The 18,712-nt window shown below is 37.4% G+C and overlaps 1 protein-coding gene across 5 annotated transcripts in view; it reads left to right on the top strand.

The window, feature by feature from the left end:
- Jmjd1c (jumonji domain containing 1C) overlaps nt 1-18,712 on the top strand; it is a 188,781-nt gene that overhangs the window by 64,761 nt on the left and 105,308 nt on the right. For all 5 annotated transcript variants that reach the window (XM_028877212.2, XM_028877214.2, XM_028877210.2 and 2 more), the window contains one exon: nt 7,457-7,621. Coding sequence is in view for 3 of the 5 variants with exons in the window: in XM_028877210.2 (XP_028733043.1) it covers nt 7,457-7,621 (165 nt within the window). In the remaining 2 variants the exon portion in view is untranslated. The remainder of the gene's footprint in view (nt 1-7,456; nt 7,622-18,712) is intronic.

Raw genomic sequence — 18,712 nt, 5'->3', positions numbered from 1 at the left:
AACCAACCAATGAACCAACCAAACAAACAAAACAAATATATAAATATAAAGAAATCACAGAGGAAACCTACTCTGAAAAACCCAGTAAGTAGTTAGACAAGTGTAAAGAAATAAATCATAGAGAAATCCTGCCTTGAAAAACCAAATAAATAAATAGACCAGTATAATTAAATGAAAGAAACTGTTGAAGCTGACAATGAGTATGTTATTCTTTCTGTACTAAAAGGTTAAACATTTTTAAAAAGTATTTTGTACATTGCTTTTTTATTTATTTTTTCAACCTTTAATTTAGTATACTGAATAATTAAAGACAGCTTTTTTTTTTTAAGTGAAGAATTAGTTTATAGTTTATTCTGGTGAAAAACCATAGATTAAATGAGATTAATAAATAATAGTGATTCTTGTTTACAGATGTAGTGTTTATTTTTTAAATTGAAGCATTGCAATTTGCCCTGAATGAAAATTCAAAATTCCTGTTCGCAGTGCTTATTTTTAATAGGATGAAAAATTTAGTTCCTGAATTCTGTTTTTCTGTAAAATTCTTCATAACCTGAAAATATACATTTCTATGAAAGTTACCAGTAATATGTACACCACTTTGTTACTGTCTCTTCCCACCCTCACCTTAAGTATAGTGCAAGACAGATAAGACTGTGTGCCAGGGCTCCTGTATCTTTTTGTGGAAAGGTGCCATTGTAACGTGGCACCTCATGTCGGTAAGTCCAGCCAGCACTCAGGAACCTGAGTCAGGAGATTCTGGGAAATTCAAGTTCAGACTGAGCTACCTTGTTAAGTACAAGCATGCCAAGGAGAAGTAGCAAGATTTTGTCTCCAGGGTGGAGGTGGGGGTGTGGTGAGGGAAGTGTCGTTAGTTTCTCTGAGGAGTTGGACTGTTTTCTAAGATTTCATTGTAAACAAAAAAACTTTGAACTTGATAAAAAATAGATTTGTATCTGAAACTCCTGGAACACTAGATTTATTGTCATTTAATTTTGGATTCCTTGCTTCTGTTACTTGTCTTTCCCCCAACTCACAGCATCACTATAGTTCATCTCTGAGCACCTGCACGTGTCCATTCCTTCTTGTGTAGGTTGTCACTGGGGTACTTCTTCAGTAGCTGAGCTCCTACAGGCTTGAGGGCCGTGGCTCTTCTTCACTAAAGCATCTGTTCAAATTTTTACTGGTGTTTTTGTGCTTCCTTTTCTTTTGAGAGATTTGAAAGTTTTTGTTTCAAGATACAAATATTTTGTCAAATAAACTATCTGTAATTTCTTTCTAGTTTGTGGCTTTTTATTTTGTTAGCACTGACTTCACAGAGCAAAAATTAATTTTGATAATTTTTTCTTATTTCTTCTTCTTATTTCCAAGAATCGTTTTGCTACCCAAAGGCCACAAGATTTTGGCCTTTCTCTCTCTCTCTCTCTCTCTCTCTCTCTCTCTCTCTCTCTCTCTCTCTCTCCCTCTCTCCCTCTCCCTCTCCCTCTCCCTCTCCCTCTCCCTCTCCTCCCTCCCTCCCTCCCTCCCTCTCTCCTTCCTTCCTTTCTTTCTTTACTTATTTATTTACTTTATATCCTTAAGTCTCACCAATTTGAGTCTATAGGATGTGAAGTATGGATTGAAATTAAATATTTTTTGGGGGGGATGGATATGGGTGTCCAATTATCTCTGCACTATTTGTTGAGACTTACGGGTTCTCCTTTGAGATGACGTGACACTTTTATCAAAGACCAATTCTCATTTCTTATAGATTTATTTTGTGGCATTCTTTTATTGGTTTTGTCTTCTATCTTTTTGGCAATACTCTTGGATACAACAGCTTTGTTTTCAGTCTCATTGAGTGTGTGTGTACATGTGTACACATTGGGCAGCAAGTAATCAGATGTCAGAGGGCAATTTCTGCAGTTGATTCCCTCCTTCCACCTTTATGTGTGTTCCAGGTATTGAACTGAGGATGCCAGGCTTGCCTGGGAAGTACCATTATCCAGTGGCCATCTTGCAATCCAGTATTCAGCTTTAAGTCAGGCAGTTTTAGAAATCCAGTTTCTTTTTTGAAATGGTTTTGGCTCTTCTGTTTCTTTGCACTATCCTGTGTATATTTTAGAATCTACATAAAGAAAATACCGTTGGGATTGTTATTGGAATTATACTGAATCTATGAATCAGTTTGGGGAGAATTGATTTTGGTAACAAAACTGAAACCTTGAATTCATGAATGTAGTAGTTTCATTTATTCAGCTGAGCCTTGAGGTTTTTTTCCATTATCATTTTGTAGTTTTCACCATACATGGTGTAAACATTTTTGTTAGCTGACTCCTTTGTTAGGTTACTCCTTGTTTTCTACTTACTTTCATGTACTTGTATTCCTTTTCTCATTGCTGCAATCATTTACTTGACAAAAGCAGCTATAAAGGAAGGACGGGTATATTCTGCCTCACAGTACAGTCCACCATGGAGAGAGAAGGCAGAGCAGCAGGAGAGTGAGGTGGCAGATCACACTGCATCCTCAGTCAGGAAGCAGAGAGGCAGGAATGGTGCTGTCTACATTTACTGAGGGTCTTTCCACTCAGTTATCCTAATCTGGAAACTCCTTAGCAGTTAGGTCAAGAGTTGTCTCCTAGCCTGTCAAGTTGGCATTCAATATTAGTCTCACAAGACAGCTTAGTGTTTGAAACAAGGCCTGGAATGTACCCAGTTAAATATGCTATTCCAACACAGCCTTCAGAAATCAACACCTTTCTCAGAGGGTTAGCTTTTGCTGCAAATTATCACTTGTTCAAATGTCGGTCTCTGTTAGTCTGGCCTACTGGCTCACCCAACTGCAAAGCGTTCTTTCCATGTTAATGATTGACTTCTGTTAGGGTTTATAGGTATGTCTAACCAGTACTTACAAGCCAATAGTTATAGATTGATTAATGTTTTAAATGAAGGCTATTTATGTATTTTCCTTCTACTTTAAATTAGTTCATACTTTTATACTTCATACTAGCCTAAAGATTCCTTGCTCAACATAAAAATGTTTTTTAATTGCATTATTCTATGGCTGTGGGTGTTTTGCCTGCCTGTATTACTATGCTCCACTTGTGCACAGGAGTCTTGTGCTTGGTCCCATGGAGTACAGAGGAGGGTGTCTGATCCCTGGAACTGGAGTTGCAGACAGTTGTGTGCTACCATGTGGATTTTGGGAATCAAACCTGGGTCCTCTGTAAGAGCAGCAAGTGCTTTTTAACTGCTGAGCCATCTCTCCAGCCCACATGGTCAGTTAAAAACAGACTACCAGAATGGAACAACTTTCTTGTTGTTGTTTTTTAATTTACTATCATCATCTTCCAAGCTATTAAGTGTATTCTATTTGTTGTGAATTTTGTGTAAGGCTTTCTCTACTCATCTAAGAGAAATGCATGTTAACTGAGAGTGAAAGAAATTCAGTCATCTTGTCTTTTGGAGCACTACATCATCTGAAGTTTTGGGTTATGGTACTAGCATACATACTATCTCAAAAAAGTAAATTCATAGCCGGGCAGGCGTGGCACACGCCTTTAATCCCAGTACTCAGGAGGCAGAGGCAGGCAGATCTCTGAGTTCGAGGTCAGAGTGAGTTCCAGGACAGGCTCCAAAGCTACACAGACCCTGTCTCGAACATCCTCCCCTCCCCCAAATAATAAATTTGTACTAAATTGAGCACGGATTCTGAAGTGGATTTTAAAAGTATTTTCAGAAAAAACCCTGAAATTCCAATAATCTTATTTATTAAAAGTTGAACTTCTTATCCTTGTTAAATATGTTAACTTAAAAAAAAATGGTGGTGCATGCCTTTAACCCCAACCAACACTCAGGAGAATAGCCTGGAGAATGTAGCAAGTGGCAGCTAAGTCTTAACACAGTAGGCCTTTATCTTTTTTTTTTTTTAAACTTGTTGTAAGGTTGCCATGTTATTTTTCATTCTTCTCCTATGTTTCACTCAAGGTTAATAAAGGTGATTTTAAGGGGTTGGAGAGATGGCTCAGAGGTTGCGAGCACTTGGCTGCTCTTCCAGAGGTCCTGAGTTCAATTCCCAGCAACTGCATGGTGGCTCACAACCATCTATAATGAGATCTGGTACCCTTTTCTGGTGTGCAGACATACATGCAGGCAGAACACTGTGTACATAATAAATACATAATAAATAAATGTGTTCTATGGGAATTATGGCTTGGATGTTGTTGTTGGGTTGTTTTTGCTCTTTGTTCTTTTGGGGGCCCGCTATCCAGCTCCCAAATAAGTCACACACAGAGTCTTATTCTTACTTATGAATGCCTAGCCTTAGCTTGATTTATTTCTTGCCAGCTTTTCTTAACTTAAATTATCCCATCTACCTTTGGCCTCTGGGCTTTTTCCTTTTCTTACTTCTGTCATCTTACTGTCACTCTTACTTCATGGCTGGGTGGCTGGTCCCTGGTGTCCTAGTCCTTCTCTCCTCCCAGATTTCTCCTTCTATATATTCTCTCTGCCTGCCAGCCCCGCCTATCCTTTCTCCTGCCTTGCTATTGGCTGTTCAGCTTTTTATTAGACCAATCAGGTGTTTTAGACAGGCGGAGTAATGTCACAGCTTCACAGAGTTAAACAAATGCAACATAAACAAACGTGATACACCTTAAAATAATATTCCACAACACTTGGAGGTTACAGATATCATTTGGATTCATTTGAGCCTCCGTTCTTTTGATGTTTTGTTTGATTAAAAAAAAAAGTTCAGATGTTGAGATGCCAATTATCCTGTTCTGCATGCATGTCCTCTGTCTTTTCCTTTTGTGGTGCTAGAGAGCAGGTTCTTGTTCATGCTAAACAAATGTTCATGACTAAGTTACCTCCCTAGTTCGATTTGAATTTTGAGGATCCATTCATAGCAGACACTTTTAATTTCTTGTTACAAAACTATTTATGCAGACCAATACATAGATGAATCTTGTAGCAAAACTATTTCATTGTTTTCTATATTATTTCTTTATAGAATATTTCTTCTTGGTATCCCAGTAGCAAATCAAAGAAAGCTTTATGGATAAACGCAATGGTGGTGGTGATGACGTAGTACAATGAAACTACTCTTAAAGAGAGTAGATGAAAGTTAGATGTTTGTTACTTAACATTTTATGACTGACTTGGCTTCCTCCGGTGCCTATTTTATAAATAAGAACATGGATATGAGGATTATAAACATACAAATGTATATTGAGGAATGGTAGTTGATGTAATCTAACATGTTTATGTATCACTGTTGTCTATTTACTTACTGAGATAAAGGTCTCATTATATATTCCTGACTGACTTGGAAATCTATGGAGACCAGGTTGGCCCTTAACTCACAAAGATCTGCTTGCCTCTTCCTCCCAGTACTAGGTTTAAGGCATGCTCCATGGTACTAGGCACCTTTATTTTTAGTATGAAGTAGTTTTTTTTTTGTTTTTGTTTTTTTGAGACAGGGTTTCTCTGTGTAGTTTTGGTGCCTGTCCTGGATCTCACTCTGTAGACCAGGCTGGCTTCGAACTCACAGAGATCCGCCTGGCTCTGCCTCCCAAGTGCTGGGATTAAAGGGGTGTGCCACTGCCGCCCAGCAATCAGTGCTTTTTTTTTTTTTGTTTTTTGTTTTTTGTTTTTCAAGATGGCTTCTCTGTGTAGCTTTGCCTTTCCTGGAACTCACTTTGTAGACCAGGCTGGCCTCGAACTCCACAGAGATCCACCTGGCTCTGCCTCCGAGTGCTGGGATTAAAGGCGTGCACCACCACCGCCTGGCTAGTATGAAGTAGTATTTGTGGTTAAGCAGCATTAGGATGCAGTTGCTGTTTGGTTTTGAATAAGCCACAAGACAGATTTCTCAAAGTTATGCAGTTCTTTTTTATTCATTGTAAATAAAACAACAGGAGGTGTCTATTACCAAGTAGGTATAATCAGCTTGCAGTTATTTACACTAATTTAGCAATCACTAAATTTATCAGGGTGGGTTGCTCATGCCTGTAATCTCAGAATCTGGGAGGCTGAGGAGGGGGATTACTATGAGTTTCAAGGCCAGTGAGGATTAAATTATGAGACCTTGTCTCCAAAAATACCAAAAAGAGTGTTATAGTAGAATATAGTCATCTCAATTACCAAAGGACCAATTCCTAGAATTCATTGTTCTGATATCTCAGGATGTATTTATAATGTTTATTATGAAATAATTTCAAATTATTTTATCTTTAATCTTGTAATCACTTGTAATTAATAGTAATTAATAGTCAATGGTTGTTCAAGCACCTCCCCTAAACCAAGTTTTTCTGAATTCCTAGCATCATAGTGACTAGTTTTTATTCAGTTGCAAATGTTGATATAGAATGGAATCTTCTTTTTCCTTTCTTAAATAATCATGAGCACAATGATGAATCAGCAGAAAGAGCAGCGATATTTAAGCATACACATACTTTTTCCTTCTAATTTAGTCATTTATGTTGTGATATTTTACACAGAAAGTTTAGTGACTGCTTTCATTTGCAGGTGAATAATCTAGGCATTAGAAATTAAAACAAAGAAATCAAAAAGAAAATACAATTTTTTGCTCCAGAGAGTTTTGTAGTATAGATAGGGAGACAAAAACAGCAATAGCAGTGAACAGGAAAAAAAAAATCCATCAAGCAAATGGAATGACCTAATAGCTCTCCAGCTTGCAGCTGCCGTTTCAGAATATAGAATGTAGAGATTATTGTATGTGCCCCAACGATCTGCTGAGGCTTTGTTATTGTTGCTTTCTCATGAAAGAGTATTAAATTTTTCCAGATGTGTTTTCTGTACCATTAAAAATGTTATTTTTCCTTACTCTATTAATGTGATTTATTATGTTGATTGACTTGCGTATTAGCCATTTTCTACTAACTTTTTATGCCAAATTCAGTTTATATGTTGTTTGTGTTTGGGTACCTCAGAGATAGGAGGAGTTATGACAAAGACCATATGATTTGCAAAGCCTAATACATTTTCTGTTTATCTTTTTTTTTTTTAAATGATGAGGTTTCAGGCCTTTTGTATTTAATCATATAATGCTCCATACTACTGAACTGCACCTCTAGCTGCCTGTTTACTTTGGAAAATACTTTCCAACATTACAATGATCAGTTTACACAGTTTTTTAGTGTGTATTTCAGATATGCTGACTAATATGTGCTGATCAGCTGTTTTTGAATTACTTTTCTTACCATGTAGTCCTTTGTGATTTATTTCCTTGTCATAGAAATAATAAGGGCACTTGTTCTAAGAGAACACTACAAAGCTCCAGCAGTTGGGAGGCAAAAACAGGAGGATCACAAGTTTGAGACCACTCTGTACTATATATTATACCAAGACCCCATGCCCCAAAATGTAATGTTAATATTGTCTTTTCTAATTCCATTTCATGGGTTAATATCATTGCTGTATATTGCTCATAAAATTGTGGGTTTTCTTTTTTTCATAGGTGTACGTGGAATTTGATGACCTTGAATGGGATAAACGGGAGTGGGTTAAAGTTTATGAAGATTTTTCAACTTTCTTGGTGGAATACCACTTAATCTGGGCCAAAAGGAACGACCCTAGCAAGACTCAGGGATCAAAGAGCAGACAAATTCAGTGGCCTGCACTGGTAAGATCTGTTCATGTTTTACTAAGTGTTTTTAGTTGTTTTTTTAAGATGAATAGGCATTGAATGTAAGTTGATATGTGTCTTGCCAAATATAGTTTAATATTCATGAAAAAGTGTGATCTAGCGGAAGTTTTAAAGCACTATTGTAATTACCAGTTTTCTATGTCAGTTTGGTTAACATTTTCAGCATATTTAGTTGCTCTATCCAATCAGTAAAAGCTTGAATTTGGTTATAGACTACTTGAGAAACAGTCATCCAAATGTTTTCTGTATGGTGTGAAACAGCTTTGTTGAAAGAAGCTTTAAAGTGAAAGGGAGACACTCGAATTTACAAAGCATCAGAATCACATGAGTCTTGTTAATTTATATCAGGAAATGGTCTAAGAAAATATTTTAATAAAGTTTCCATTAGTTTAAAGATGTCTTAGTTAGGGCTTCTATTGCTGTAAAGAGACACCATGACCATAGCAACTCTTATGAAGGAAAACATTGAATTGTGGTGACTCACATACAGTTTCAGGGGTTTAGTCCATTATCATGGCGGGAAGAATGGCAGCATGCTGGGAGACATGGTGCTGGAGAAGGAACAGAGAGTTCTATATCTTGATCCCCAGGCAGCAGAAGCAACTGTCCCACACTAGGCATTGTTTGAACAAAGGAGACCTCAAAGCCTACCCTCACAGTGGCATACTTCTCCCAACAAGGCCACTCCTACTCCAGCCAGGCCATGCCTCCTAAATACTGCCACTCTATAGACCAAGCATTAAAACACACAAGTCTGTAGAAAACAAGCATATGAACTAAACAAGATTACTAAATTCTGGTAGGCAAGCCAGGCATTAAAAAAAAAAAGTTAAGCCAGGTTCGTACACCTTTGATTCTAGCAGGTGAAGCTCAGTGAGTTCCATGTAAGCCTGGTCTACATAGTGAATTCCTGGCCAGCCAGGGCTATGTATTGAGACCCTGACCAAATAAACTAAATGTCACAAACAGTTAAATGTGTCACATATCAGTTTTGATGACATGGATCAACAACAACAAACAATTCAGTTCTAACACGTTTGAATTCTTTGTTTCTTTTTATATTTGCATTACTGATGTGATGCTAGTGATCATCTAGTTTCTCATTCTGGGAATATTTTAGTTGAAAAGAGAATATTAGTCATCTAATATACAATGTAGTATACTAAGAACCAAGATTTTACGTTAGATTTCAGATCCTGACTACTATTTACTATGAGTTTCTGGGCTAAGATACATTATTTATTCTCTGTATGGCTCACGTTGTTTATTATAGTAGCTACTGCACAAGATTTTTAAAAATTAAACAAGAGAATTTATAGCTCAGAAATTCAGAATAGCATTGGAATGAGTTTTGGCCATATATAGTCTTTGAAGAGTATCTTTACAAGATCATATTTACTTTTGATACCTTTTTTTCTTAGAAGGCTTTCCAGAACCAACTCAGGTTTGATAATTTCCTGGAACTTATAGAACTTAATTTCCTGGAACTTATAGAACTTAGTGAAAATTAATAAAACACTTAAGCCTACATTTGCTACTTGGGAGTTTTCAGCTAGTATGTATTCCTAATTAGCTGGAGGATTATTTACTCAGGGAAAGTGAAGGGCCAGAGCAAGGAGGACAGAATGGCATCAAAGTCAACATGGGCATGCAGTTAGAAACCCATCCAACCACCTCATGCAAAAGCAATTTGTTTTCTTTTAGTATGTATGTGCATATGTGAATATGTGCAGGTGGTTGTGGAGGCTGAGAGCCTCAAATCCTCCTGGGGCTGGAATTACAGGTGGTTGTGAGCCACTTGATGTTGATGCTGGAAATTGAATTCTGGTCCCCTTGAAAGAGATTTATGTACTTTTAACTTTTGAGCCACCTCTCCTGCCCTCTTATAAGCAATTTCTAAACTGCTTTATTGTCTATAAATTAAAAAAAGAATATATTGTTTCTGTGTGTAAATGGGTGTGTACATGTGTGGAAGTCAGAAAGATAGCTGTCACAGTTCTTTTTACTCTGTGGGTCCCTGGAGATCAAATTTAGGTTCAGACTTGGTAGCAAACAACTGTTGGCCCCTGATTGTGATTTTAAAAGCATTGTTATATTGGTAATTTATGTGTATATGTATTTTATGTTTGCTTTTCTTTTAGTCTTTTAAAAAACATTTTACTTATTTTTTTTAATAATAATTTTTTAAAATTTATTTTATTTATATAGATCTGTGTGTGAATTTGTACATAGAAGTGCATGTACCAAAGGTGGACAGAGTAGGTGATCAGATCCCATGTAGCTGCAGTTAGAGAAAGCTGTGAGCCACCAGACATAGGTATTGGCAGTTGAATTCACGTCCTGTAGAAGAGCAACTAATGTGGGTGGGGAGTTTCCTCCCCTCAACTTTTTTAAGGTGTTACTGTGTAGTACTGGCTTACCTGGAACTTCATAGGTAGTACAAATTGGCCTCAAATTTGTGGCGATCAGGTCTTTCTTGCCTTTAATCTCAGCACTGGAAAGGCAGATGCAAAGTGATCTCTGTGAGTTCAAGGTCAGCCTGATGTACGTAGTGAATGCTAGAACAACCAGGGCTGTGTCGAGAGACCCTGTTTCATAAAGCACAAACTGTGGCAGTCCTTCTGCCTCTGCCTCCTAAGTGCTTGGATTATGGATGTGTGCCCTAGTGTCCATTTTTATTTCATGCTGGGGTTTGAACTCAGAGCTTTGCGCATGTTATCCAAGCAACTCTACCATCTGAGTTATGTTCCTAGCTCAGCAGAAATGTACTTGTAGTAAAGGCTTGCTTACTACATTGCAGGTAGTTTTCTTTGTTGTTTATATAATTCCTTTGAGTTAAATAGTGTTATCTCTGACCACTGTGTACAGCTGAGGCACAGTGTAGTTGGTTGGTTAAGTACCATGAAGAGAACTGGGACAAGTGTGCTGAAAGGCTTATGTAACTGAATAGTATTAGCTTTAAAAGTAAATCTTAGTGCATCTTCTTGTGTATTTCCTGGGGCATCCTTAGTTAACTGTTTGTCATTTCAGACTTTGGAAACTGTTTTCCCCTCTCTTCCTCTTTAAACTTTTCCTTTGTAAACACATTGATATTTTTTATAAGCCTTGTTTTGTGTATGTTTCTGTACACATCTGTTCAGTGAGGTGTCTCTCCAGTCTGTGAATTCCTTGTATAGAACTAGTCTGTTAAATGTGATTTTTGATACTTTAAGGTTCTAAAGTTGAAGTATAAATTATGAACAACTAAGAATACCTTTCTAAACCCATGTAATAGTCTCTAAACTGGGGAAACCCGAAGATGAGTATTCAGTCTTAAGACATCCTAGGCATTTCAGGTAAGAAAAAAAAATGCTATCCTGAATATTTTTCCTATTTTCTCTGAGGGTCAGTGTGTAAACCATATCAAAGTAATTCACTTTTACAGTATAAAAAGGAAGATCTAAGCCATTATAGATCAAGTGTTTTAAATTTCTCTCCCACTTTCTAGTGAACAGTGCCAGAAAGTACCTTGTATTGTAACAGATGAGTATGAAAAATGTCTTGTATTTGGTAATTTATGAAGTGTGGTTAATAAGTATCTATGTGGTGCTGATGTATGGGAGTAGATTTTACCTCTTGCAGTTATCATCTATACTCTGAATAAGGCTTTTTATTTTCATGTAAAATAAATGTCTTCAAACTTAGTTTTTTTCCTCATTATAATACAGCAAGTTTTGATATAAATAGCCGCATGGCACACAAACAAGCTCACACACACACACACACAAACTATGAAAATTAAAAATAAATTAATTTTACTTAATTAGAACTTCCTGTATTACTATGATTGGGGAAACTGAGTCATAAACCTTATTATCAACATGTAAAAAAACCCTTTGCTCTGTATTAAGGAGTCTCAGGTTCTTTTGTTGAATCATAGTGTTACCTTAACATCATTGCTATATGCATCTTAATATAACTTGCTTCTTGAGGTAAACATGTTGCCTATGAACTTCTAGGATTTATAGCCTATTAATTACTGTGTTGGATTTGACCAGTAGTTCTCAACATGTGGGTCGCAATACCATTGGAGCTGAATGACCCTTTCATAGGGGTTGCCTAAGACCACCTACATATCAGATATTTACATTACAATTCATACTAGGAGCAAAATTATAGTTATGAAGTAGCAATGAAAATAATTTTATAGTTGGGAGTCACCACAACATGAGGAATTGTATTAAAGGGTCGCAACATTAGGAAGGTTGAGAACTACTGGAGTGTAGAGTATTCTAGTCCTAAGTCCTTACATTTAACATAATAAACTATTAGTAGAAACAAAACATGCCTGTGATTTGTGTACAGTTTCATGTTAATCATAACTCAAGGCCAGTTTTTGAATGTGCATCTTCAGGGTCTCATGTTCTAAGTGTGCTGTGGGTTGTTCAGTATGGCAAATGTGTTGCTCTGATTGGTCAATAAATAAAACACTGATTGCCCAGTGGCTAGGCAGGAAGTATAAGCAGGACTAACAGAGAGGAGAAAAGAAAGAACAGGGAGGTGGAAGGAGTCACTGCCAGCCGCCGCCAGGACAAGTAGAATGTGAAGATGACAGTAAGCCACGAGCCACGTGGCAAGGTATAGATTTATGGAAATGGATTAATTTAAGCTATAAGAACAGTTAGCAAGAAGCCTGCCACGGCCATACAGTCTGTAAGCAATATAAGTCTCTGTGTTTACTTGGTTGGGTCTGAGCGGCTGCGGGACTGGCAGGTGACAAAAGATTTGTCCTGACTATGGGCAGGCAGGAAAACTCTAGCTACACCAGTGAGTTCTATCAAGACATCTCAAAGATGAGTCTTTTTATCAAATGTCAAAGCTTTGTGTATCAACAAACACTTCAGTGCTTTCTTATCATTGGTAAGCATCTTTTGGCAAATGGGTAGTAGATGGCTGGAGAAATGGCTCAGCAGTTTAGGACCTGAGTTCAATTCCCAGCATCCATGTAGTGTTACCCCAGGGGATCTGATGACATCTTCTGGCCTCTGCTGACACCACATTTGCATATGGTGCACATATGTATGTTCAGGCAAAGCATCCATGCATATTTAATAAAATTTCACAAAACAACACATGGGTAGTATAGTCATGTTTCATATATGACTTATTTATTATGTTACTTCTCTCTGTATAATGATCGATCGCCCACTGAGATTATAATGAAGCTGAAAAAGTGATGGCACCTTATGGATTTGCGATACCTTTTCTCTCTGTGTTTTTTTTTTTTTAATTAAGGTGATTTTTTTAAAAAAAATAATTTATTTAACTTTATTTTATGTGCATTGGTGTGAAGGCGTCAGATCCCCTGGAACTCAGGTTATAGACAGTTGTGAGCTGCTATGTAGGTGCTGGGAATTGAACCCAGGTCCTCTGGAAGAGCAGACATGCTCTCAACCGCCGAGCCATCTCTCCAGCCCCCTTTTCTGTGTTTTTATATACACAAATACTTAGCTTATGTTTTAATTGCCTGAGTATTCAACATAGTAATATGCTTTATTGATTTGTCCACTAGAAGCAAGATTTGTGTACATATATATTGTATCATTTTTAAAAGAATTGTCTACTGATGACATTTGTTAGAACATGTCCCCATAATTAGTTGATATACAACTATACTTAGCACATTTTTAGCTTTTAACTTTTTAAATTTTAATATAAAATGACAATTGTTTGGGGTTGGAGTTATGGTTTAGCAGATAAAAATACTTAACTCTTCTTGCAGAGGACCCGGTTTTGGTTCCATGCAACCAAAGTAGTAACTTAACAACCATATGTAACTTCAATTCCTGGGGAGTTGATTCTGCCTTCTGACCTCTATAGACACCAGGCTGCCAACAGTGCACAGACAGACATTCAGACAAAAGACAAAACAGCCAGACAAAAACATACAAATAAATGTATCTGTTTTTAAAAGTGAAAATTGTTTTTAACATGAACTTTAGGATACCTGTATTAGTTGATATTAATATAATTTATTGTTTTTTCATGATGAAATTTATTTATTGAGAGTTTCATGTATTTCAAGTTACCCTGAAATTCTCTGTAGGTGAGAGTGCCTTTGATGTCCTGCTCCTACCTCACCCTGGACTACAGATGTGTCACCATGTCAACAGTGATGCTGGAGATTAGATTGTGTGTATGGGAAGGCAAGCACCCTTACCAACTGTCCTAGTCACTGCTGTGAAGAGACACCACAACCAAGTCAACATAACAGAAAGCATGAAACTGGGGGCTTGCTTACAGTTTCAAGCCTGAGTCTGTGACCATCATGGTGGGAAGCATGACAGAGGGAAGGCAGGCTTGGCACAGGAACAGTAGCTGAGAGTTTGCATCTGGATCAGAAGCATGAGGCAGAGAATAAGAGACACTGGGCCTGGTGTGAGCTTCTGAAACCTCAAAGCCCATCCTACTCCCCGGTGACACTCCTCCTGCAACAAGGCCAGACTTCCCAGCCCTTTAGAAATAGTCCCTCAGCTGGGAACCAGACGTTCAAATATGGGAACCATAGGGTTGTTGTCTCTCACACCACCACACTAGCCCCATGACTGAATTTATAAACAGAAGAAACAGTGTATAGCCCAGGCTTCAAACTACTTTCTTTTGCTCCTTTATGCCAGGAGGAACTAAAATTGATGGGGTGTTCTCCATTTTCAAATTTTTTCTCTGTTTAGTTGTATGTGTTAACAAGTCTATTTAATAGTTGCTGTGGTGAAAATGGAAGACCTTGATTTAAATTAGGTACTTCATCAGTTTGGATTTTCCTCATAGGCAATTGTAAGTAATGGAGTTGCTATACTATAAAGAGTCCTTTTGAGGCCTCACAGAAGTTAATGCTTTGCTAGTAAAACATTACTTTATATCCAAAAAGTTTTGATTTTCATTTACTGTTCTATAAATCAATAACATAGTAGTACATCTCACTGCTGTCTGTTGAGACCTCAATCTGTGAGAGAGAGTTTATATGTGTATAATGTATTCTTGGGATTTTTTTTTTTTTTTTTTTTTTTTTCTTCTGAGACAGGGTTTCTCTGTGTAGCTTTGCGCCTTTCCTGGGACTCACTTGGTAGACCAGGCTGGCCTCGAACTCACAGAGATCCGCCTGCCTCTGCCTCCCGAGTGCTGGGATTAAAGGCGTGCGCCACCACCGCCCGGCAGGGATTTTTTTATTTAACATTTTATTTCCTATTTTATATTTCTTCTTGGTAATTCTAAAGAGATAATATAAGTAAATATAATACTGTCTCATAAATTTAAAAAGCAGAGTTGTGCATATTCAACACTTTTCTTTTTTACAAAAGAAATAAGATTAGTGTGAAAAGTCAGATGGATAGTTATACTTGTTTACATACACGTAACGGTATTTGTCAAGGATACATAAGACACCAAAGATCATAGGTACCATTGTGTATATTTTCAGGAGAGGGGAATCAGCCTGCTGTGATGGAAACAGAGAAGAGGGGAGAAAGGTGTGTGCGTGCGTGCGTGTGTGCGTGCGTTTTTCAAGCTGGTTTGGAATTGATCTTTCTCAGGCCTGTTTCTTGATTACCTGTATGCGTTACCACACTCCCATTATACTTTTTTCCTTGTTTTATTTAGTTTGGATATTATTTAAATATACAGTCTACTAGTAAAAAATTAAAACATGTTTATTTATTGATCCTTTTTTAGATGTTATAATTTTTTTTTTTTAATTTTTGAGACAGGGTCTTATTATGTATTCCTGGTTGTCTTGGAACTATCTATGTAGATCAGGATTACCTTGAACTTAGAGATCTACCTGCTTTTGCCATCATGTCCAGCACCAACAAAATTCATTTCTTAGTTTCTAATCTAATGCTCTTGTATTAAAAAAATTCTCCCAGCACTCAGGAGGCAGAGGCATGAGGAGCTGTGTGAGTTCGAGGCCAGCCTGGTCTACAGAGCGAGTTCCAGGACAGGCTCCAAAGCTACACAGAGAAACCCTATCTTGAAAAACAAACAAACAAAAAATTTATGAGATTGGATATTTATGTACCTGTATAAATTATTTTTGTTTATTTTATTCTATACTAAATAATAATGGAAGTTTATTTATAATGTTACCTGTGGGGGTCAACTAGTGGAAAGCTGTTGTGTGACATTTAAGTCTTAAACTGTGCTCTTTACTAGTAGATTAATTTGAAGTTGGCATTCTAAGCCATTAGAGTGTGGTGGTATGGGCCTCTGCTCTCAGTACTCTGGAGGTAGAAGCAGGAGGATCAGGGGAGATCCTGGTACCCCTCAGACACAGAGAGTTTGGGGCCAGGCTCCTTGTGACACCCTGGGAACAGTTGTGCAGATGGCTCAGGTTAGGGCACTGACCACCAAGCCTGGTGACTCAGACTGTCACCCTAACCAAATTGTGGAAGGGAGAGATGGCTTCCTCAGGTTGCCCACCTGACTTTTCCCTGTGAATGATAGGGTTCACAGGAATACCACCCTCCCTCTGAAATATTAGGAGATGTAATTTAAATATTTAAATCCACCATCAAAGGCATTTGAATTAAACTAAGTAATGGTAATAATGTGGAATGAAACTTGAAAGACATTAAAACTAGCATCAGGGCTAGGGTGTAGCTCAGTGCTCATGCTGGCTTCTCATGCTAGAAGCCCTAGGGTGTGGGGGGCACTAGGTGTAAAGTAGAAGAAGAGCTCAGAAGTTTGCTGTTTTCAGGTGTATCCAACGTAAAAAAAATGTCCATATGTCTTTTGGCACTGCAGCACAACATCATCACATGTAAATTCATGCTCTAGACTGTGCAGTTGTATTACAAAAAACAAAACAAGACAAAATACCCCCCCATACAAAGCTTATATTTAATCAAGTTTACAGTTTTATGTTTGGTTATATTTGTAGCCATCCTTCTTTGGTGGCATGTCAGCTGTGGGCCATAGGTTATACACACAAATGTTATTTAATATGCACACTGACTCATAGATGGTATTCATTTTTCACATTTGAAGAAAACATATATTTACTGTCCCCGGTCGTGATCCCCCCCCCCAATCAATATCTCTTTCTATTTGTTTAGGCTCTTGTAAGATGAATCTTAAATGGTCTTAGAAATAAGAAACAAACAAACAAAACGGCATCCAGGTATTGGAGCGAAAGCTGGAAGATCAGAGAGACAGAGCAAGCCACAGCCAACCTCACCTCGCCAACTCCTTAGCCGATTCTGTTTCCACAAATCCTCAGACTGTAAACCTCTGAGTCCTTACCTGGAAGGGATATCAGCTGAACTGCTTAAAAGCCTCTCTATTTTCTGGTCCTCATGCCTAATATACCTTTCTGCTTCCTGCCATCATTTCCTGGGATTAAAGGTGTGTGTCTTTCCCAAGCAAGGACCTGAAATCTCAAATGCTGGGATTAAAGAATTGTGCCACCACGCCTAGCTCTGTTTCCAGTGTGGCCTTGAAATCACAGAGATCTTGATGGATCTCTGCTTCTGGAATGCTAGGATTAAGGGTGTGTGTCACCACTGTCTGGCCTCTATGTCTAATCTAGTGGCTCTTCTGTTCTCTGACCCCAGATAAGTATTATTAGGCTACATAATATATTGGGGGACACAATATATCACCACAGGATCTAAAGTTATACCCATAGATAAAGGTCAGTTGTTCTTCACTGCAGCTTGTAAATCTTGTTTATCAATCCTTGTAATCTGATGGTTTTAGTTATTTATTACTGCTTTTTTTTTTTTTTTTTTTTTTTTTTGGTTTTTGGAGACAGAGTTTCTCTGTGTAGCTTTGTGCTTTTCCTGGAACTCTCAGAGATCCACCTGGCTCTGCCTCCTGAGTTCTGGGATTAAAGGCTTGCGCCACTATGCCCAGCTCTTATTTATTACTGTTAAGGTAAAATCTTATACAACATTTTAAACACATAGAGAAATACAATTTTTGTGCAGTGAATTTTTTCTTTGCCAGTGATTTTCTAATTTTTTCAAATGTTCACAATGTTGATTAAAACACAGATAAGTGTTGGGTACAGTCATTGAAGTCATCATTGTATCATTGTTGATGGCAAAATAACTGCTTTAAGGAATTTTCTAAATTAAAAACTGCACAGAAGGGATTGGGGGTGTCACCTTGGTGGTAGGATATATGCTTAGCATACATGAGGCTCTGGATTTAATATCTAGTACTAAAAAACAAACCACTGTGACTGAATACTTTTTCAGCTTGTAGATTAGCACACCCAGAAAATACAATAATCATATAGCATACCAAATTAAATGAAGGTGGCTTCTTAAGTATCTGGATTTTTTTTTGTGTGTGTTAAGCCTTTCCCAGATACTTTAAAGGCTACATAAGTAAAATTCTGGGATACTACCTTGTTACCTTACTGTTGGTACTAGTTGGAACTAACTAGTTATTATTTACTTTTAAGAGTAATAATTAGTTACAGATTTTTCATAATTTCTTAATTTATGAAAAGTTGCTGCTTTTATTGTTCATATTTAATAGTGATTTGAAAACCAGTGGGGTCAGAGGTTTGTCTGTGAATATACTTTACCTCATTATTATCTTTGTAAGGGGAAAACAAAATAATTGACTCATTAGATGCAGATAATGAGTCCCCTTTAAAGACTACTGAAGCATCTGGCAGGTTTATTAGTGTGGACCATATACTGAGTTCCTCAGAGGGAATAGGCTAGTCTCTAGATTTCTAATTCTGAAAGCACTGTGCTTTACCTTTGGCTTTTGGAAGTAAGTTAAAGCAAAACTGTTCTTTGGCATGAAGTGCATTCCCTTAGTTGACATAGACAGCGCAAAATGATGATCAAGTCCAGGACATAGAAAAACCATCATGATCCTTTCCACAAAATAATAAAAAGAGGACAGAGCTTAGAGAAGAATTTGTTTATAATAGACCTTTATGTATTTGTTTTTTGAGTCAAAATCTGGATTGATTACTCTTTAGATTTGTTGCAAGACTATGTAAACTTGGAGTTGCAGTTGACTATTTTTATAAGTAAGGTTTTCTTATTTAGAAAGTATATCATTTTTTCC

This window comes from Peromyscus leucopus, chromosome 16_21 (genome assembly GCF_004664715.2).
Source record: "Peromyscus leucopus breed LL Stock chromosome 16_21, UCI_PerLeu_2.1, whole genome shotgun sequence".
In the NCBI taxonomy this organism is placed as follows: domain Eukaryota; kingdom Metazoa; phylum Chordata; class Mammalia; order Rodentia; family Cricetidae; genus Peromyscus; species Peromyscus leucopus.
The sequence above is the reverse complement of the archived record's forward strand: the minus strand, read 5'-3'. Positions and strand labels throughout refer to the sequence as shown.